At 39.1% G+C, this 19420-nt stretch overlaps 1 protein-coding gene across 1 annotated transcript; it reads right to left on the reverse strand.

The window, feature by feature from the left end:
• Positions 1-532: 532 nt before the first annotated feature.
• Positions 533-8389, reverse strand: RPS19BP1 (ribosomal protein S19 binding protein 1). Its single transcript, XM_054988956.1, has 4 exons — positions 8295-8389; positions 7964-8104; positions 5000-5103; positions 533-1649 (listed from the first exon to the last, which is right to left on the reverse strand). The coding sequence occupies exons 1-4, from the start codon at positions 8344-8346 to the stop codon at positions 1500-1502; spliced, it is 447 nt and encodes a 148-aa protein (XP_054844931.1). The 5' UTR covers positions 8347-8389; the 3' UTR covers positions 533-1499.
• Positions 8390-19420: the final 11031 nt, after the last annotated feature.

Genomic DNA, 19420 nt, shown 5'->3' on the forward strand with positions numbered 1-19420 from the left:
TCTTGGCTAAGAAATAATTGCCAAAAATATTTGTTTTTCCAGTTTTGTGTGTGTCTATCTTTGTCTTCACTGTATCGTTGTATACCTTCAGTCCAGAGTAGCACGAGCCCTTTAATTCTGTAAGACTCTGTAACCCAAGGGAGTTAGTATAAATAGTGGGGCGTGTCGTGGAGTATCTGCATCTGTCGATTTAATTTTTGCTCTGCACTGGCGGGGGTGTGAGGAGAGTTGGTTACGGATAGTGAGTATTCACTTGATTATACGTTTATAGTCGGGTGGTATATGCAGGAACTCGGTTCATTTGTGATTATTATTATTATATTATATTTAATAACCCTTAGAGACTAGCCCTGGAAGAAGAAGATCCGAAACGGGAATTGTAAATGGAAGCTTTAGCCCGTCGGCTAGCGTGGTCCTTTTTACTCCATTTATGAACATATGGACTGGTTCTCTCCAACCCTTCCTTTACTGCACTCTCCACCTCCAGTTGAGCCCATCATTGTATGGTTGTAAATAATTTACTTCGGCGACAGACCGCTGTATTGTATTTATTATATCACCAGAATTTTTGTACCTTGTTTATACACTATTGCACTTTTGCACTTTATTATAAATTATTATATAATTATTGTTCATTGCTGTGGCGTCCTCCGGTTTTTGTTGTATGCTTCCTTGCCCCGGGGGCTTCCCTTTTGGCTCTTGTTGTATTACTGCAAGCAGTGGCTTGTCACCTGCCCTTGCTGGGAGCTTCAGTGCCGAGAAAGAGAGTATGCTGGTAGCAATGAGCCGCTTAGGCAGCAGCTTTTCCTCCCTCTGCCCCCAGACATATTACTAGCCATAACAGATGCCAATTGACTGAGTTGTCTTGATAAAAAATGCCAGATAACACAGCTTTTAGCAATAAGATAATTTGGAGGGAGAGTGTACAACATTTTTTTAAAAAATCACACACATGGATTTCCCTAATGGTTTTATAAAAGACAGTATTCCTATTTCCTCAAGTAGCTAGTGTTTGGCATATTTTAAAAAGGATGACAATTTCAACAAGTAGATACAAACGAACACCAGTCCCCACATCAATTATGTTCTAGTACCATAAAGTTCAGTTCATTTTAGTTTTCAGTTCAATTCACCTCTCTCTTCCCTACAGAAATGTGCAGCAATCCTATGCAGAGTTGTTACAGTCTAAGCCCACGGATTGCAATGGAACTGGAGTAACTCTGCATAGAACTGCACTGTTACCACCATCGGCCTGTAAATGGTGGAAAAAGCGACTTCATCTGGTTAAAGTCAGGAACTCTTTCACACAGAGGAAGAAGCATTGTTACAGCCGTAAACAGGTTTTCTGGGTGATCAGGTCTCTAGCACAAGAACAGAATATGACACCAGGACTAATCAAGTCACAAGGAGAGATGCTGAAGGAAATGTGGCTTCCAAACCTGTTATGGAAACAAGGCACGCTGATCTTTGACCATCTCTCTATAGCAATGAGACACAAGTTAGTTTGGGCTGCCTGCTCCAGCTCCTGCAAAATATTCCTTCTCAAATTTCTGAAAATCTTCCTCAGTGAAGACTGTGCCCTCAGGCTTCTTCGTTGCTTCCTCCTGTGGGATATCTCTAGATTTCCTGCCTCTATTTTGGGCCAGAACCTTCAGAAAATACAAACGGAAGTTAGTTATATTCTTTGCTAGTGAAGCATAAACAGTTATGGCTTATCAATCCAGTTTCTTCCAGACCAAAGAAACATTTGATCACAGAATGATGACAAGCAGGAAGAACTCACTGCTTAAAAAAAAAGCAGCTGAGAGTCAGCTGTTGCAGTCAGAGTAAGTTCTGCAAATCTAGACTATGTTGTCACATACCAACGTGATAAAGAAATTGAATTGTAGCTGGATTTTTAAAAAGGCTTTGTGGCTTTATAAAAAAACTGATAGGATTTCTGTTGAGCAAGTTCCGAGATGTGTGCACAGTGGAGGACCAAGTGACATTTAACAGTGTCAGTCAGAAAAATGCATACAAGGCAATGAATGCCCACGCATATTCTGTGCAAGCATACAAGCATGCCATCTCCTTTGCCCCAGCATTTTCCTGCTTTTCTCAATGGCCATGAACACTTCTTTGCAGTCTTGTCACTCCATTCTGGAGCTGACATCTGCTAGGGCTGCCTTTTCCAATTGGCCTTAATTTATCTCTTGACTTACTCCTTACCTGCCCTCGCGAAGATCTTCTCCCCCAAATCTTCCCCTCCTCCCTCTAATTGCATGACAGATTTACCAGCTCCTGGGTTTGGGGACTCCTCTTAATGACTTGCAGACATTCTACCCAGCATTTCTACTTTGTTTATATAATTAGGCTGTAAAGTTTGAGTTATCGTAGTACGATTTTATTGGTACAGAGTAGATTCTAGCTCTGTGCTAATAGTTTCAGTTCTTGCCTATACTTGAACAGATTCTCCTAAGTCCTATAATATCAACCTACATTTCAGTTTGGAACCAAAGGACCAGCATAGTGGCCCAACACGAAAGAAAACTGTGACATTTTTAAAGAAACTTGCATCAAAATGTCAGATTAACATTCCAGTGCCAGTACACCTTTAGGGACTTTTGAGAGTGTACATCTGGATGGGTTACCAACTCCAAACTGGCATTAAATACTTTGGTCTAAATATACCAACTGTTTAAAATTTGAAATGTTTTAGCATGAATAGCAGAGAGTGAAGTGGTATACATCAATTATTATTTATTTAAAACATTTTAATGCCACCTTTCCACTCAACGTATGGTCTCCAAGACCGGGAATAGTCAAAAACATTACAATAACTTTAGAATGTGGGCATGCACATACACAAATAACAGCCACACAAAACACATAAATGGGAAACAGAGTCAGCGAGGGAACACTAAACAAAAGAGAAAAGTCTTCATTGCTGGGGGAAGACAATGACAGAGGGGGGCAGATAAATCACCCTGGGAAGGGAATTTTGGTGCCTAGACCAGAAAGGCCCTTTCTCATGTTGCAACTCATCTAGCCTTAAATGGTAGGGACACCATTTGAGGTCCCTAAATATGACTCTAGTGGTCAGGTAGGTTCATATGGGAGCAGGTGGTCCTTAAGGTGTACCCAGAGGTATACAGCTTTAAAAGCCAACACCAGCACATTGAATTGGGCATGGAGGCAAACTGGGAGCCAATATAGATGAAACATGACCAGAGTGATATGGTTCCTTATGACTCACTACAATCAGCATCTTGGCCACAGCATTCTGTACTAATTGCAGCTCCTGGACACTCTTCAAAGGCAGCACCATGTAGATGGCGTTGCAGTAGTCTAGTCTAGATGTTACCAGGCAAATACATTATGCTACAGTGGGAACAGAAGGCCACTTGCAATAAACAGGGAAGCATCCCCAAACTTCTCCCGCCCCCCCCCTTTTTTTTGTAACTGTAGATATAGAACTTGTCTAGTTTTTGAACACATCCAGTGCTTTTTCTGGGTGCATTTGTGCAAGCAGGGGAGAAAATAAAGATGATCCTACTGGCTTGCTACAGCAGGCTAGCAACAGCTTTGACTCCTCCAGGCTGACTTTCCTCGTCTTTTTGCTGATATTTAACCCTACCTACACAAAAGAGAGTATCATGGAACAAAGGTGAACAAAAAACAACAAGCTGTGAAACCTGACTAAACCAGAAGTCAAAATGTTGTATCATATGAATTGTTCAATAAGAACAATAACAGTACAAACAAATTTAAGTACATATGTATATACTCATTTACGAAGCTTTTAAAATATCTAACAAAGTTCTCTATGCATTAAGCAAAGCATTTCAATAGCATAACAGGGAGGTTGTGTTAATCTCCAATCTGCTCAAAATACTACACAAGCCTCTAAGAGTGTTGTTAACAGAATAACTAAATCTTGTGTATCCAAAGAAAGTATTTCAGAGCATTAAAGACTTGTGCATTTAATACATTCAAAAATATATTGCACAATTACATACACAGTCAAGACACTGAACAAGTCTCTGTAAAAAGTATTCCACAATCAACTGAATCTTAATATAGCGGGAGAAAATTTTTAATCTGTATAGTGACAGTGCAAATATAGTCCACTCATAAGTCATTTACAAAATATTATGAACTGTCCTGCTATATTTGAAAAAATCCTAATTGGTCCTTGGCTCCTTTTCAGAGAATATGGTTTTAACTGCAACTATGACGGGTAATTTCACAAGCCTTTTGCCTGAGGTGATGAGGATGTGATATTTCTGATTATGTGGAAATCCTGTTGAATTGTGACTACTCTGAGAAAGATTTCTGGAAACGAGGACAATGCACCAGATTATCCACTGTTGCATAGTATTTTGAGCAGAATGGAGATTAACGCAACCTACCTGTTCTGCTATTGAAATGCTTTGCTTAATGCATAGAAAACTTTGTTAGATACTTAAAAAGCTTTGTAAATGAGTGTATACATATGTACTTAAATTTGTTTGTATTGTTAAGATCCTTATTGAACAATTCATATGATACAACATTTTGACTTCTGGTTTAGTTAGGTTTCACAGCTTGTTGATATTTAACCCTGAGCAGGGCCAGGGGTATTCCTGGCAGATGCAGGTAATGAGGAAAATCCTGCTGGTTTTGCCACACTAAACTAGCAGCAGCTAGACCCATCCTAGCTGAATTTTTCCTGCATTTTTCTGTAAGTGAGCCAAAAGGTTTTTAGCCTGGGACTTGCAATATTCAGCTTCATGGACCGGACCAGACCAGGTCAGCTTTTGGTTTTATTCATATACTGTTTTTTATAATTTAGAATATCTTCTTTTTGTAAGCAGCTTAGGTCCCTCCAAGGAGAAAACTGGCCTAAAATACTTAAATGTAGGTAGGGGGAACAAAGGTCTTGAAGGGAGGAAGTTGTGGATAGGCATGACATGACAAGGACGGGAAATCAAAACTAGAAAGGAAGTCTATAGCATACTGATCAGAGAAGGTAGCCCACCTTCTGAGTGATGGCACTGTCTGCAGTAAATTGACTATTCATCATGTACTGCATGTTCTTCTGAAAATGGTCAACAGCCTGAGCCTGGCGTTTCTGATACTCCTCTGGGGAAAGATGAAGAAATAATTGTAAGCCAGTTTGCAGAGAGGATAAAATACACAGCAAGGCGGGTTTGGGAACATTCTGCCTAGCTGGAATGCAACATTACTTGTTGTAAAGTCTGACCTTTCCCTCCCCCCTCCACATCAGACATTTCATGCATACTTTAAAAAAAAAACACTCCTCTGCAATTATCAAGATAAACTTGAAAAATCATACTGGTACACTATAATTCCTTACATACAAAGCCATTCTGTTCAGAATGTGAAAATATGTGAAAATATATGTGAATAAAGTGGATAAGGAGAATAAAGTGGATAAGGAGAAGTTTCATCTCTTCCCCATAATACTAGAACTTGGGAGCACGCAGTGAACTTCATGGGCAACAGATTCAGGCTGGGGAAGTACTTCTTTACTCAATGAGAAATTAAATTCTGGAATTCACTGCCAGTGGATGTAGTGATGGCCACGAGCACAGATGGCTTTAAAAGGGGATTAGACCGATTCACGGAGGAGAGGTCCATCAGGGGCTACTTCCCATAGTGACTAAAGGGAACCTCCATGTTCAGAGGCAATAAACCTCTGAAAATTAGGAGGCAGCATCAGGGGAAGGTTTTGGCCTCCGTGCCCTGCTTGTTGTTCCTCCAGGGCAACTGACTGTCCACTACATGAGGCTGGACTAGAGGCACCACTGGTCTGATCCAGCTGGACTCTTCTATATGACATTCTTGTATACTGAGATAAGTATTAAGATGCCTTGTTTTTTAAACATGTCGAGTTTGTGCCTATGTGAACAAGACTTATTATTGTATTCTATTTTCGACTTGTATATATATATATTTAAAAATAAAATGATATGATTGCTACCACTTAAAGCCTAGAAAGAGAAATACATTGTTACTCCTCACATGCTATATCAAAGGAGCATGATTTGAAAAGTTTCACGGGCCAAAATTGACAATTATTAGGAATAAGAGGGTTAAACTACAGAAAAATGTTACATTATTTGGCCCAGCCCCATGAATCTTGGGGTAAGTAATGCTGCAGACTTGGCAACACTAAAATATTGTTTTTAGTAACACAGGGTGATAATATGTTCATCAGGGAAGCAGGGCCACAAAGAGGTGGACACCATGCTCTCTCTCTCTCTCTCCACTTCCCAGCAGAGCATTCATACTCAGAATCCTTGCAGAGCTGTTGCTTCTTCCAATGCCATAAAACCTAGTCCCTTCCTTGGTATAAGCCAGGCCCTGACCATCCCTGGCAGCAGGACTCCTTTCCTCAGAACTATTGCTGCTGTGTTCATTCTCTTCTCTTGGGGGAAGTTGTTTCTTCCTCTTCTTACTTGGGAGGTGCAAAGAGGTTGAGGTAAGCCTGGCCAGGGAGAGTGGAGCATATGTCTGCTACAGGCTGGAAAGGATGACTGGGGAGTGTAGAGCAGGGTAGGGTGAGGTTGCTACCTGTCTCTCGTGGCATCACTTCATCGGGCGACATATTGTTTTTCCACTTACTTCTCCATCCTTCTTTCTTCTCTCCCTATCCACTGTCACCACAATCCAGTGATGTCTGCTGAACCAGCAGCGATTGCTATGGGGGCTGCAGTCCACATCACATGTATTCGTGGGCCACGTGCATCCTATGAGCCATATATTATGATTGTTTAGTGCTATAGTTGGATCATACAGTTAAAGGTGGTAAGTTAAGTGTAAGACTCCCCTTCAGCGGGGGCAGAGTCTGGGGCTTCAGCACCTTCCAGTGTTCCCTTATCAGGCTCAGCCCCAGATAGACCTCAGAATACAGACAGGAGGGCTTCTATCCCACCCCATTCCTCTCTCAAGCCATCTTCCTCTTCACTAGCCTTTTGAGAGTCACCTGGCCCTTCTCCTTCCCAGGGTCATCCAAATAAAGGATTGTCTGGGGGTGGACTGACCCTGAACTTCCCCTCAATGCCCTCTCCTCAGGGGTGGGACCAAGATGAATGAAGGGAATCTGAGCCAGTGCAGGGTCTGCAAGGCTGCTGCTAGGGCACCTATGTGCATGGCCTCATCCTTGCACTTTTCCCCACAACCGCTGGTGGAGTTCTCCAGAGGCTCTTCTGGAGTAGGTGAATGTAAGGGTCGGGCCACCATCTCCTGACACAATCTCTTGACATAAAGAGAGTAAGGTGGTTCTTTTTGATGTACCAGCTACTACTATTTGTAAGGCAAAATGAAAAGTTTGTTTTCCATCCACAGACCAAAATTCTTCAGCAATGTGAACAATTTTAGTTTGTTCTTCAGAGGAAGCCTTCAGAAACTCTTTAATATACTAAGCTGATATGCCTAGAGGACTGGGAACTGATGACAGTAGAAAGCTATGCAATACTACAATTATTTTAATGGCTATGTAATACGTAGTTCAGGTTGTTAAGTCTACTATGTAATCAAAAAATAAAACAGATACCAAGAAATGAAGTATAGCTTGCAAATATTCATGTATATCTCTAATAGCTGCCAAAATTTATATATGAAATTCACAGAGCTTTTAACAAGTTCCAGCTTGTCTCAAAACGTTTTGTGACTGAAGAACCCAAGCATCATATTGTATCATCGCTACAAAAAAATGCTGCAGCCTTTTAGAATCAATTGGTTAGTATAGCTTGAACTTTCATAGGGAATACTTTTTCCCATCATGGACTGAAGTTGATAAGTTTCACATCCAATGTCATAAAACTGTTATTCTGCGTATTAAATATAACTGAATTAGGGAAACAATACGAGTTAAATACATACCAAGAACTGATAGGGATGCTATGAAAATAAAGTGGATTCCCAGGAGAGAGCTCCCACTCCCCAATTCCCCCACTTCCCATGGACCAGCTCTCACCTAAAACTGACTTAGTGACTTTGCCTTTAACTGTAGTTGTCTCTCTTTTGCATCCTGAGAAAATCTTTTTTTTCTTCCTTATTGGCAACTGTTTCTTGGACCGGGTGGTGGTCGCTGCTTTTCTGGGCCGGGAGGCGGACACTAGCTTAACAAAAAAAAAGGGGGGGGGGAGAGACAAAAAAACACGCTAAGGTTACCGTCTTCTGCATATCTGTAATTTAACTCAATTGAACACAGCGGGACTACTGCATAAGCATGCAAATAATTCCGACCGTAATTAAATCAAAGCCAAAACGAACCGAGAAGTTTCTTATTCCAATTTTTTCATTACCTGTTGGTGCCTCCAGCAACTCTAAACCCTTCCTCAGCAAAGAAACTGACATTTTTCTCCCTTCACGCACGTGAACCAGAGTTCTTCCGACTTCAACTCTATGATGTACTCTATAGTTTAAAGTGTTTCCGTGAGCGGGCTTGCCGCTTTTCCGGGTTCTTCGTTCATTTCCGCTCTGGCTTTTGCCAAACTTCCGGCAGTTCCATTGTATTCACGCTCAATTTCTCCTGCCCTTGAGCAGACGGGCGAGCCGGGTGTTTGGTTTGCGGTCGTCCGCTTGAAGTGGAAGGAATTGGCGGCTAGCTTTGAAGATGGATTTTTATTTATAGGGTTAGCTGTGACTTTTATACGGCCGCTCTTAGTCTGAAGAACATTGCTTTATTTTAACGTTTTATTTTATTTAAAGTTTATCTCCTAATTTTTATTTGAGATAAGGGCTCTAACAATGAATTTTAAGATACCGTAAATCAGATTTAAAATGAAAATATCAATAGACCTGCGTTAATTTCAGCACTTAAATACCCTCCTAATAAGCACACGCATACATGTATGAATGTGTGTACATATACACAAACCTACATAAACATTTAAGTGCATGTAATGAAATATGCATACATTTCCTAAATGTTTACGGTGACAGACTGAAGGGACTACTATCCAGGCATGCCTTAAAGTGTGTGTGTGTGTGTGTGTGTCGCGAAAATATGTGAGAAATGTAATGTTATGGAAGGTCCATAAGAGACAATTATGCCACACACACACATGCACGATTCCAAAATTCCTTAGTCAATGATCTTTTAAATTAGATAATGATTCATATTAAAAAGCCCGTAGGACTTTTGGATATCCAGTTAAAAGGGACGGCATCCATCAAAATATTTTGAACCAAATTGCCATCCCACTGATTTTATCAAAGATCTCTGTGACAGATGTGTTTTAATTAGAATTTCTGATGGGGATAGGACTATGTATGATACCCTGGCATAAATAAACTAAATAAAATTCATTTTAAAATAACAGCAAAGACATTATCTACTTTTCTGTGCCCACATACTGTGTCCTCAGTGTGAAGTAGCACATTTGTATACATCTTTGCTTGGGAGCGGGAGCAGGATGGCTCAGTTAGCCTTTGCTGCATTGTTCTGAATCGGATCATGTTTCTAGAATCGCAAGTTCTAATGTGCAGATGAAACCTTGTTCAGCGAATAGCTGGATCTTAACCCTGTTTATTTGGGAGTAAGTCCTATTGCTTTTTAATGGAAGTTATTCTAAACAGGTATATTTAGAATCACAATGGGAGGTATCAGCCTCTCTGCTTGGCATTCTGATTAATGTAGTTTGGGGAGTAACATGAGGATGTGAAGTGTTGGGATTAGGGGCCTAATCCGCCTAGGCAGAAGCCATGGTCATATTTGCTGTCTCAGCAAAGGTGGTAGGTGGTGGCTGTAACCTTTCCTAAGATATCTTTCTATGGCTCCTGCATTCTAATTCTGTTGTCACCAGTGGCCTGCTACATAATTTTACAATGCAAGTGGTTCTTTGTTCCGAGTTACTGTCTTTCCTTCTGTGACAAAATTAAATCAAGTCCTCTTGTCCTCTCATAATAAAGTCTTGGGTCATCATTTTCATCCAGCCAAACTGGGACATAAATGCCCCTAGTCCTTAAATTTTAATATATGTATTTGCTACTTCCTTGCACATATGGATGAGTTTTTCCTTGGCCATGTGGAATATCCTCTGAAAATCTATAAATGAGAAATGGGTTTATATAACTGCATCAGCACAGCTAGGCTTAAGCTACTTTTAGCTCTGGATCGTTATCTCTTTTATATTGTTGAAAAGGTAATCTCTTCCTGAAAAAGCAAGCTATGCTTTGAGATAAATAACTTACTAGAGCAGCAAATGAACCTTGCAAATGTTTTTCAGTGTAATTTACACAGATCAATGATAGTTTATTTCGTTCGAGTTTACAATCAGGCAGCTTTTCTTGGACAACACCAGCCAACAACCCCTCATTCCAGGTTTTTCTGTTTATCATTCTATTCTGATTTCAGTCTACTTGGAACCCTTCACAGGGTAATATTTGCAATAAATTGGTGACTTTGGTAGCGCGCGTCCTTGTAATGCTAACGCTGGCGTTGTTAAGAGGTTTTCTTATTACATTCTCTATTCCTCAAGGAATCAAATTTATTTCTGCTTTGCTGGTGCCAGACAGCATTGTTTTCTGCCAGTTCTTTTAAGAGTTTATTGACCAAAAGCTTTGAATTAATTTTGCTATATAGTTTATTATTCTCTCAAATGCACGTGAGGACATATTTTATACTGTGCTGTGTGATTTTTAAAAAACTCATGTTATTTTATCTGAATCAGCAGTTAAGGCACTGTGGCTCAAATCAGAACTCCTTGTAGGAATAAGCTTTATATATTCATGTAAAGCTGCAGCTGCAACGACACTTACTTGAGACTGAGGTTATAATCCTAAACATTCTTTATTGGGAGAGAAACCTGGTGAGTGGCGGAGAATGGCAAGGGAACTTAACTCTTTCCCTGCCTCCCATTTCCCTCTCTTTTGTTCTTCTGAACTTCAAATTGTGGTGTTTGCAAGACAAAACATTTAAAACCCACAAGAGAAAAGCCTGTTTAGAAGGGTGGTAATCTGGAATGGAGAAAGGATTAGAAGTGGAACTCCTTACATCTTGCTTTTCTGCTCTAAATTCCTTTCTCCTGAAATAAGGCAAGCTACTGTTTCATTTTATTTGTGAGTAACAGGTAATTAGCCGTTTAGCGCTGCCTGAATATTACTTAGCGATCCTTAGGGTTTTCTTTGTTTTTAACCTTTTGTAATGCTAATCAGAAATTGCAACTTCCATTGAGTAGTAAAACAATGTGTTTCTGGGCTTTTTATAGTTTGCAATTTTAGCCAACATCGTAAAGTTTTACTGCTAAGATCAAGAATTTTAATGCATCTTTTCCTCTCCAACTCTTTTCTATAAAGGTTGTGCTGTATTTTTAAAAAAATTCTGACTAGTCTTGGAGTGTCTTTAAAAAAATGGAAAGCCATCTGCTAGAGATGCTTCAGTACAGAATAGCCTGGTAGGGACTTCTAGGTAGATGATCCAAGAGGTCTCTACCAATTGTATTTATATCATATATTTAGTGCCAATCTACAATAAAGGAAGATGGGCAGAGGTGGTTCTGAAAAAAGGAGTTCTGAAAAACATGATGTTGGCATTATATTTTCCTGGCCAGCCTGATGCTTACCCTGACATTATGGGAGAAGTGTAGCCCAGGCACTGGGTTAGCTTTGTACTCAGAACACATATATCTGTCACATTTTTATGCTGCTCTTCCTCCAAAGACCTAAGGACAGGAAATGTGGTTTTCCTCTCCTTGATTTTATTCTCACAACAACACTGTGATAGGGTAGAGGGACTGGCTCAGGAGGACATTGAATGAGCTTCTATGGCAGAATGGGAATTTGAACTGAGGTCTCCCAAGACTGAGTCCGACACTCTAACCAGTATACCGCACTAGCTGTCCTTGGCTCAAAGCTGGGCTTTGATATGGTGTTGGATGATTCCCTGTTCTGTCTGAATAGTGAGTGTATACAAGAGATATTTCAGACAGGACCGTTGTTAGGGCGACTGAGAGAAAGACTAAAGCACTGAGTGCAAGAAGTGCTGTAGAAATTATAGCAGTGAATATTTTTGGAAGCATTTGAAAGATGAGGGAGAAAGAACTAATCTCAAGCAATCTATAATTGAAGTTTTTGAGTGGGGGCTTCACATATGCCAGTAGTGTCCCATGGTGCACAGCAGGTAAGCAGATGACCAGCAGCCATGATGAGGCTTGCAGATTCTTACCAGTGGCCGTTTTCACACTGTCTATAAATCGCACGAGGCTCACGGAAGGCTGCCGGCTTTCTTGGCAGCCTTCCGTGAGCCTTGGAAGGTTTATAGACAGTGTGAAAATGGCCAGTGTCTTGAAGACTACTCCAGAAGAGTTTTTGTGTTATGTGCTGTCAAGTTACTTCTGACTTATGGCAATACTATGAATTAATGACCTCCAAAACATCCTATTGTCTTTCATTTGGAGTTGTTATCATAGGGTTTTCAAGGTATGAGATGATCAGAAGTAATTTATCATTGCTGCCTTCAATGCAGAACTAACCAGGGTTAGCTGAAGTGTCCCTGCTGTTGTCTATGAAAGTTCCTCTGTCAGAGTTACCATCCACGACTGCTGCTACTCTTCAGTGCCTCCTATGATCCCATCATCGTTGGAAATGTCATTTTTCTTCTGCTGATGTGACTATTGATTCCTGAAGGGCGCGAATGCATCTTAGCCTCAAAATTATCTCAGTTTTGTCACCAATTGCCAGTTGTTGTCTACCTTGATATCCATATATCATAACTTCGTTTATGCGTACCTCAGCTTTTGACCATTCCACCTTGAGTGACTCTGCTAGGAGTTTAGACTCTTGACAGAATCTAAACAACTGATGGTATTGCTGTCATCTTCACTGACACACTTAAACCCCCTCATCCAGGCCTTATGAGAGGGGGAGGGGATTCAGCAGGCGCATCACACCAGGGCCCATGGGCCCAGAGGGGGCCCAAGAATTTCCTGCTGTCCCATAAAATGTTTGCATATGAAGACTAGCATTTATATCTTATGTTGGCCTGCATAGCATAGTTTTATCCTTTACAATGTTGTTACATTGCATTCTCAAGATCTTCCACTAGGGGCAGCATGTGCCAGTTAGAGATCACGTGACTTTCCAGTCTCCAGCCAGGCAGACAGAATGTTTAGGCTGGTGGCTATTGTAGTGGACCTGTTGGTGTATTAGTACATTTTAAATCTGTTTATAAAGAGCAACTTTGGATAGATAAGTTGAAGGTATGTTCTAATTCTTTCCCTTAATTACTGTAGTGACATTAGGGCCAGGCTACATTTTCACTGATTTATTCATTTTAAAACTTTGTAAGTTTGGGCTCAGGATTTTTTGAAGCAACATGGCAATGATCAGAGCTGATTAGGAATTAAATTTTTGCTTTTTAGATATAAAAAGAAATTATAAATCATCCATTGAAAATATATTCTCACAAATCAGGAGCTAAGAAATGAAATGAAAATAAAGAACGAAAGGAACATGAAAAAAGGGGACAACAAAATCTCAAATTGGATTAAGGGTGCCTTAAAAAAAATCTCATTCAACCCACCTATAGAATTAGAACCAGAAAAAAACCCTTGAAAACCTCATTCCCAAACAAGGAGCAGTTGATTTGGGTAATAATGTACAGGATTTTGATAAAGGAGCACATGCAGAAAATGACAAAAATGAACTGAAAGAAACAATTTCAGGCTCAGGTGGAAGTGAGTTAAAAAATGAGAATACTGTAGGCCTTGACATAGGTTGCATCATAACTGAGTTTCTTTCTCAACAAGAAATAGAAAAGTATGTTACCAATGGTCACACATCTCATTGCCTAAAGCATTCCCAAAAGACTTGCAGGAAATGAATGACACAGATGATTCACCAGAAGAAGCCTACTTCAGAAAGTCTGTGTTTATGTTTTAGTAAACAGTGTTATAGCAGGATTACCTGTAAGATTCAATACTGTGAAGCAGTTGGCTGAACAGTTCAGTTGCTTGTGGAAATGCCTCACCATGCCCGAAAGTGACTTGAAAGAAAAAGCTTTATTTTTATCAAAACAATATCCTGATGACCTTAATGAAGAGGATTTTTCGACAGAAATGCAGCATTTACCTTCAGTACATAAGGCAAATTTTGGAAATGCGCAGTTAAAACCACTGGATCTGTTGAACACGTTAACAGAATAGAGACTTGGTGACCTGTTTCCAAATGTTTGTGTCAGCTTATGAATTCTTTTAACAATTCCAGCAACAGTTGCTTCTGCAGAGACATCATTTAGCAAACTCGAGCTGATTAAGAATTTTTTAAGGTCTAGAAGCTGAAACAATATTTGGAGAAGAAATGGGAGGTGGGAGGAGAACTGTGGCAGTTTGAGAACTATTGAAGTATAATAAAATGCAGAGGGGGGTGACTTTACCGGGGGGGAGAAGAGGTAAAAATGAATCTCTAAGCAGTTATGTTATTAGATTGATATATATAGAATAATAAATAGAATATTGATAGAAAATAACTAATCATAAGGGTTAACTATAAGGATTGACTAACTAATAATATTTTCTTTCTGATTTTGTACAATGTACCAAACTGAATATGTCTATATGAAGGTATATATGAGTCAAATTGATTGATATCATATATAAAATATCAATGTAAACAAATATAACTAAAACAGAAAGAAGAAGATAGAATGAATAATATATAGAGTATAAGTTAAGTTGGTTGATTTATATGATTGTATGGCTTATATAGTTTATATAGTTTATGTTATACAGAAATATTTGAAAACGGAATTATGGGATAAATTGTTTATCCATTATGGGTACAGAGCATTAAAAATAGTTAAAGAAGCATTGCTTAGAATAAAAGGAGAATATACATTTGATTAGATAGAGGAATATATAAAGAGTAAGGGAAAAGGGACAAAGGGTTGGAAAACTGTTGGAAGTCAACAAAAAAGGGGGGGAAAGGGAGGGGGTTAGAAATTGGGAAATGGGAAAATTGACTGTGATGTGTAAATATATGATCCTAACCCAATAAAAAAAATTTTCAAAAAAAAAAAGAATTTTTTAAGGTCTACAATGTCTCAAGAATGTCTTGTGGATTTGGCCAGGCTGAGTATTGAATCAAACATTGCCAGAACAATTAATTTTGATGCTGTCATTAGAAATTTTTCACAAAGAAAGGCAAGGAAACCTCATTTTTAAGTAAATACAAAGCCTATTTTTTAACCTTTTTTGACCTTATGCTTAAAACCATTATGGATAAAAATAAATGATGGCTAATGGAGCAGGAAAGGGGCCCTGAAATTTTTTTGCACCGCCTCATAAAATTCCTCTCAGAGGCCCTGCCCTCATCAGATTGTGTGCATCTAAGAGCTGGAGAGGCACCCATTGAAATTGTTCCTGCCCAGACCTCACTGAAATGTCGCAGCTGAATGAGGACAGAAATGTCCAAAGCCTCTGATGATGCCTGTCTTGCTTTTCTTTGAAGTTACTAGGTCCTTGAAGACATTTGTGAAGTCTTCTTCAGTATTGCCACAATCTTTTCTGTGTATTCCCTGTGCCAAATATTCTCAAAACTTTTGCAGAATATGTTTTACAGTGCAATCCTAAGAAGAGTTACTCTAGTCTAAACCCATTGGAATCGGTGGTTTCAGACACGAGTAACTCTGCTTAGGATTGCGCTGTTTATCACTTTAGAAATGAATCCTAATGACTAGCAATGAATAATTTGCATGTACCTGTTTTTTATAAATAGAACCGAGCTAGTTAAAGCACCTCTTGTACAGTAGCTGCATAGTCTGAATTTGAAACATGATTTACTCTGGAATCTGTAGGCTTCCATTAGTTACAGCATTATACATTTCCCCAGGAATAACATTGCTTTATGTGTCAACATCCAAACCTGTCATTATTCATATTTATCTGTATTTGCCAACCTCAGGCAATTTGCTCTGCAGTCGCTGTACCTACAAAGCGATACGGATCACTGCCTTACAGTTCTGCAGGAATGTGGTGTAGACACTTTTGGCTTTCAAATAGTGACAGTGCTTTGAAAAATGATCTTTTCCTCCATTGCATTTATGGCTGATTGGATGCAAGCAAATGGGAGGTATTTCCTTGTATTTTGTTCTTAAACATATCTAGCATATAATTATTTTTGACTGTTTAGAGGGGAAGGGGGATCCTGCCCCCCTTATCTCACTGACAGTGGGATTTTCATTTATCAAGTTTCTATCTCGTTTCTCATTCTCTTCAGAAATACTTATCAGTTATGAAAAGCCCAGCAATGCTTAAGGGAATAACCAGGTAAACTACATGGCCTTCCTATTCGGGTGTTTTACATGTTCCTCATATGTGTTGTGAGGTAACCAATTTTGTCATTTTCTTTAAGTTGCATTCCTTTTCTCCTTTTTTAGGCCTTCCTTCCAAGGACGCATCTACAGAGAAAGAACAAGGGCCAATAGCTAAATGGATCCTTCATCTTCAGAGCTACAAACAGTGCAATCCTAGGCAGAGTTACTTCAGTCCAATGGGTTTAGACTGGAATAACTCTTCTTAGAATTGCACTGTAAATCTCCAAATACCAGTGTTAGGAGGAAGGGGAATGTATGCCTCTATGCCCAGTTTGTTGCCCTTCCAGGTCTGCTGGTTGGCTGAGGTGTGAAACAGTATTCTGGACGAGATGGACCACTGGCCTGATCCTGCAGGGCTCTTCTTACGTTCTTGTGCTGTTGAGCTTGCCGGGCAATCCTAAGCAGAGTTACCCTTAAATATAGAAGGAATATTTCTTATTGCTGCTTCATTGGAACTTGTATGAGGATGGTGAAAAGAATAGAATAATGTGTCTGAGTATAATTTTTCTGATTAGGCTTAACGGTCCCTGCGCTCCAAGTCAACCAGTCTCATTCCAAGATTTCTGTAAATTACTGTTATAAGGAAAACAAAGTTCCTCAGCTTAAATATAAGTACAGAAGTGGCAGATTCACAGATCTGCTGGCACCCGTTCCCAGAAATCTGGAGCAGCTTGGGAGACTGTCTGGATGTTGAAGAAGCATAAGGGAATTTTTGAAAGGCTGTTGAAATTCTTTCTTGGTTAATTTACAATATTTTTAAACAGTATTTTTCTTTGGATTGAGTTGAGTGATTTACGAAGCTCTATCAGTAAAAGTGCACAATCAAATACTCAAACTGAATGAATGTGCTGCTAATCAGACATAAATCCAGTGGCACCAAAGGACTAACACAGTTTATTCCAGCCTAGGTTTTGTGAGTCAGAGCTTGCTTCTTCAGATGAATAAAGCGAAAAATATTTTTTGGTGATTTGTAGATCATAGCAATGGGGGATTGTAGCAGACAGAGAGAAATCTCCCTCCCCTACATCTTTTAATGTGATCTTTCTCTTTTATCTTCCCTGTAAAAGATTGTTCATTTCATGCATATGAAGAAGTGAAGCCTGATTCACAAAATAATAAACTTAGTTTGTCTTTAAGGTGCCACTGGACTTCAAATTTTTTAAATTAAAAAATTATTTTATTAGTGCAAAACAGAAAAAAGCAGACAGAAAAAAAAGAAAATACTATTAGCAAATCTATACATAGGTATCTATAAAAGATTTCCAAATATCTAAAAATATCCGTATGCAATTGCCTTCTATGTGATATGTTCAAATGTTGATCAGTTTATAAGGTCTTTAATCCAATGATTTACAGAAAGTGGGCTTTTATCTTTCCAGTGTTAAAGTATAAGTCTTTTAGTAAGTGTAAGAGCATGGAGGGTCCATTTCTGTTGACCATCAATTAGATTCTCAGAGACAGGCAGGTGGTTTAACAGTACATTAACATCCTCAAAAATAAATATGTTTCTTAACACAAAATTAATATGACTAGTAACTTCCTCCCAAAAGGGCTGAATGACTAAACATGACCAGAGTATATGCTAAAAAGATGCATTTTGTGAATTACACTGCAAATAGTTTAACACTGGGTTTAAACCTTTATTAAAAAGACACTGTGGTGTCCAATATACTCTAAACACAATTTTTTGCTGAATAAGTCACAACTTAAGATCCATAGTAGCAACAGGTGTATGGCTTGAAGCCTTATCCCATTGCTTTAGCAAAATAGAACACTCCAGATCGTTATTCCAGTCATCTCTAAGGCTCTGCATATCTTTTTTGTTAACTGACTTCAAATATTTATATACAAATATTGTAGATTTTGCTTTCTGTATTGATTCAATAAGAATCTCCAAAAGTGGGGGAGATCCTGAAGCACTCAAAGCTACCAGATCACATGCGGACATCAACAAATGTTGCAATTGTAAATATTGCCATTCAGCAGAAATTGGCAAATCATATTTAGAACTCAGTTGGAAAAATGACAGGAACTCATCATCATTGCCTAGTGTTAGTTTAGCATGTGAGAATGGGTCAAATTGATATTGTTGTGATATTATACACCATGCTTTTCTAGCTGAAGAAATTGTTGGAAGAACAAAATCCATTTTAACATAAGTAGACAACTTAAAAAGTGGTTCCAAAAAGGAGGCCTTTGAAAGAGCCCAAGATGGATACTCCAACTGAGGGGAGGGATCCCAATAATTTGTACACACTAACAAATATGTCTGTTGATAAGCACTAAGGTCTAGAAGACCAACAGCGCAATTCTGAGGCCTGCCATGCTGCCGGCTGCAGCGCTGCCTTAAGGACCTTCATGGGAGAGCTACACCAGTGGCCAAGCCCGGCAAGGCGTGGGCATGTCAAAGCATGTTCTCCTTTCACTGACAATATATTATTCAACTCATATTTAACCTTTCTCAATAAAGATCTGGATTGGGAGATGAAGCAAACTGAGCTTCCCTTTCTCTAAGCTTCTTCTGGTGAGATGCATATGCAATAAACCTCCCTCTGATAAAGGTTTTACATGTTTCCCATTCAATAGCATGAGTAGCCACAGTTCCTTGGTTAATATTAAAATACGCTGCAAGCTCAGCTATCATCTGTGTTTTAAAAGTTTTGTTATTAAGCAGAGAGACTTTAAGACACTATAAGGCTGATCGCCTAACCCAATCAGGAATTTAATTTAATTTATTATATTTATATTCCGCCCTCCCCACTTTTGCAAGCTCAGGGTGGATAACAAAATACAAATATCACATACCATTAAAAACATTTAAAAGCACTATGTCATATCATATATGATATCATCTATTTACATATAAATAATTAAAAAGCACATAACATAAATTTGGTGTTTCGCACAGTGGTTCTACCAGAGCAAATACATGCAGTAGTAATGAGTGTGGCAACAGCATCTGTGTTCACATAGGGGCGATGGTTTAACCCCCCCCCCCCCGAGGATGCTGAGGAACTAATGAAATAGGGGCATGATCAGAAATAACAATTACATCTATATCATATTCTTTAATCTGAGGCATCAACACAACTGAAACAAGGGAATAATCTAATTGAA

The sequence above is a fragment of the Eublepharis macularius genome, chromosome 9 (assembly GCF_028583425.1).
Source record: "Eublepharis macularius isolate TG4126 chromosome 9, MPM_Emac_v1.0, whole genome shotgun sequence".
Taxonomy (NCBI): domain Eukaryota; kingdom Metazoa; phylum Chordata; class Lepidosauria; order Squamata; family Eublepharidae; genus Eublepharis; species Eublepharis macularius.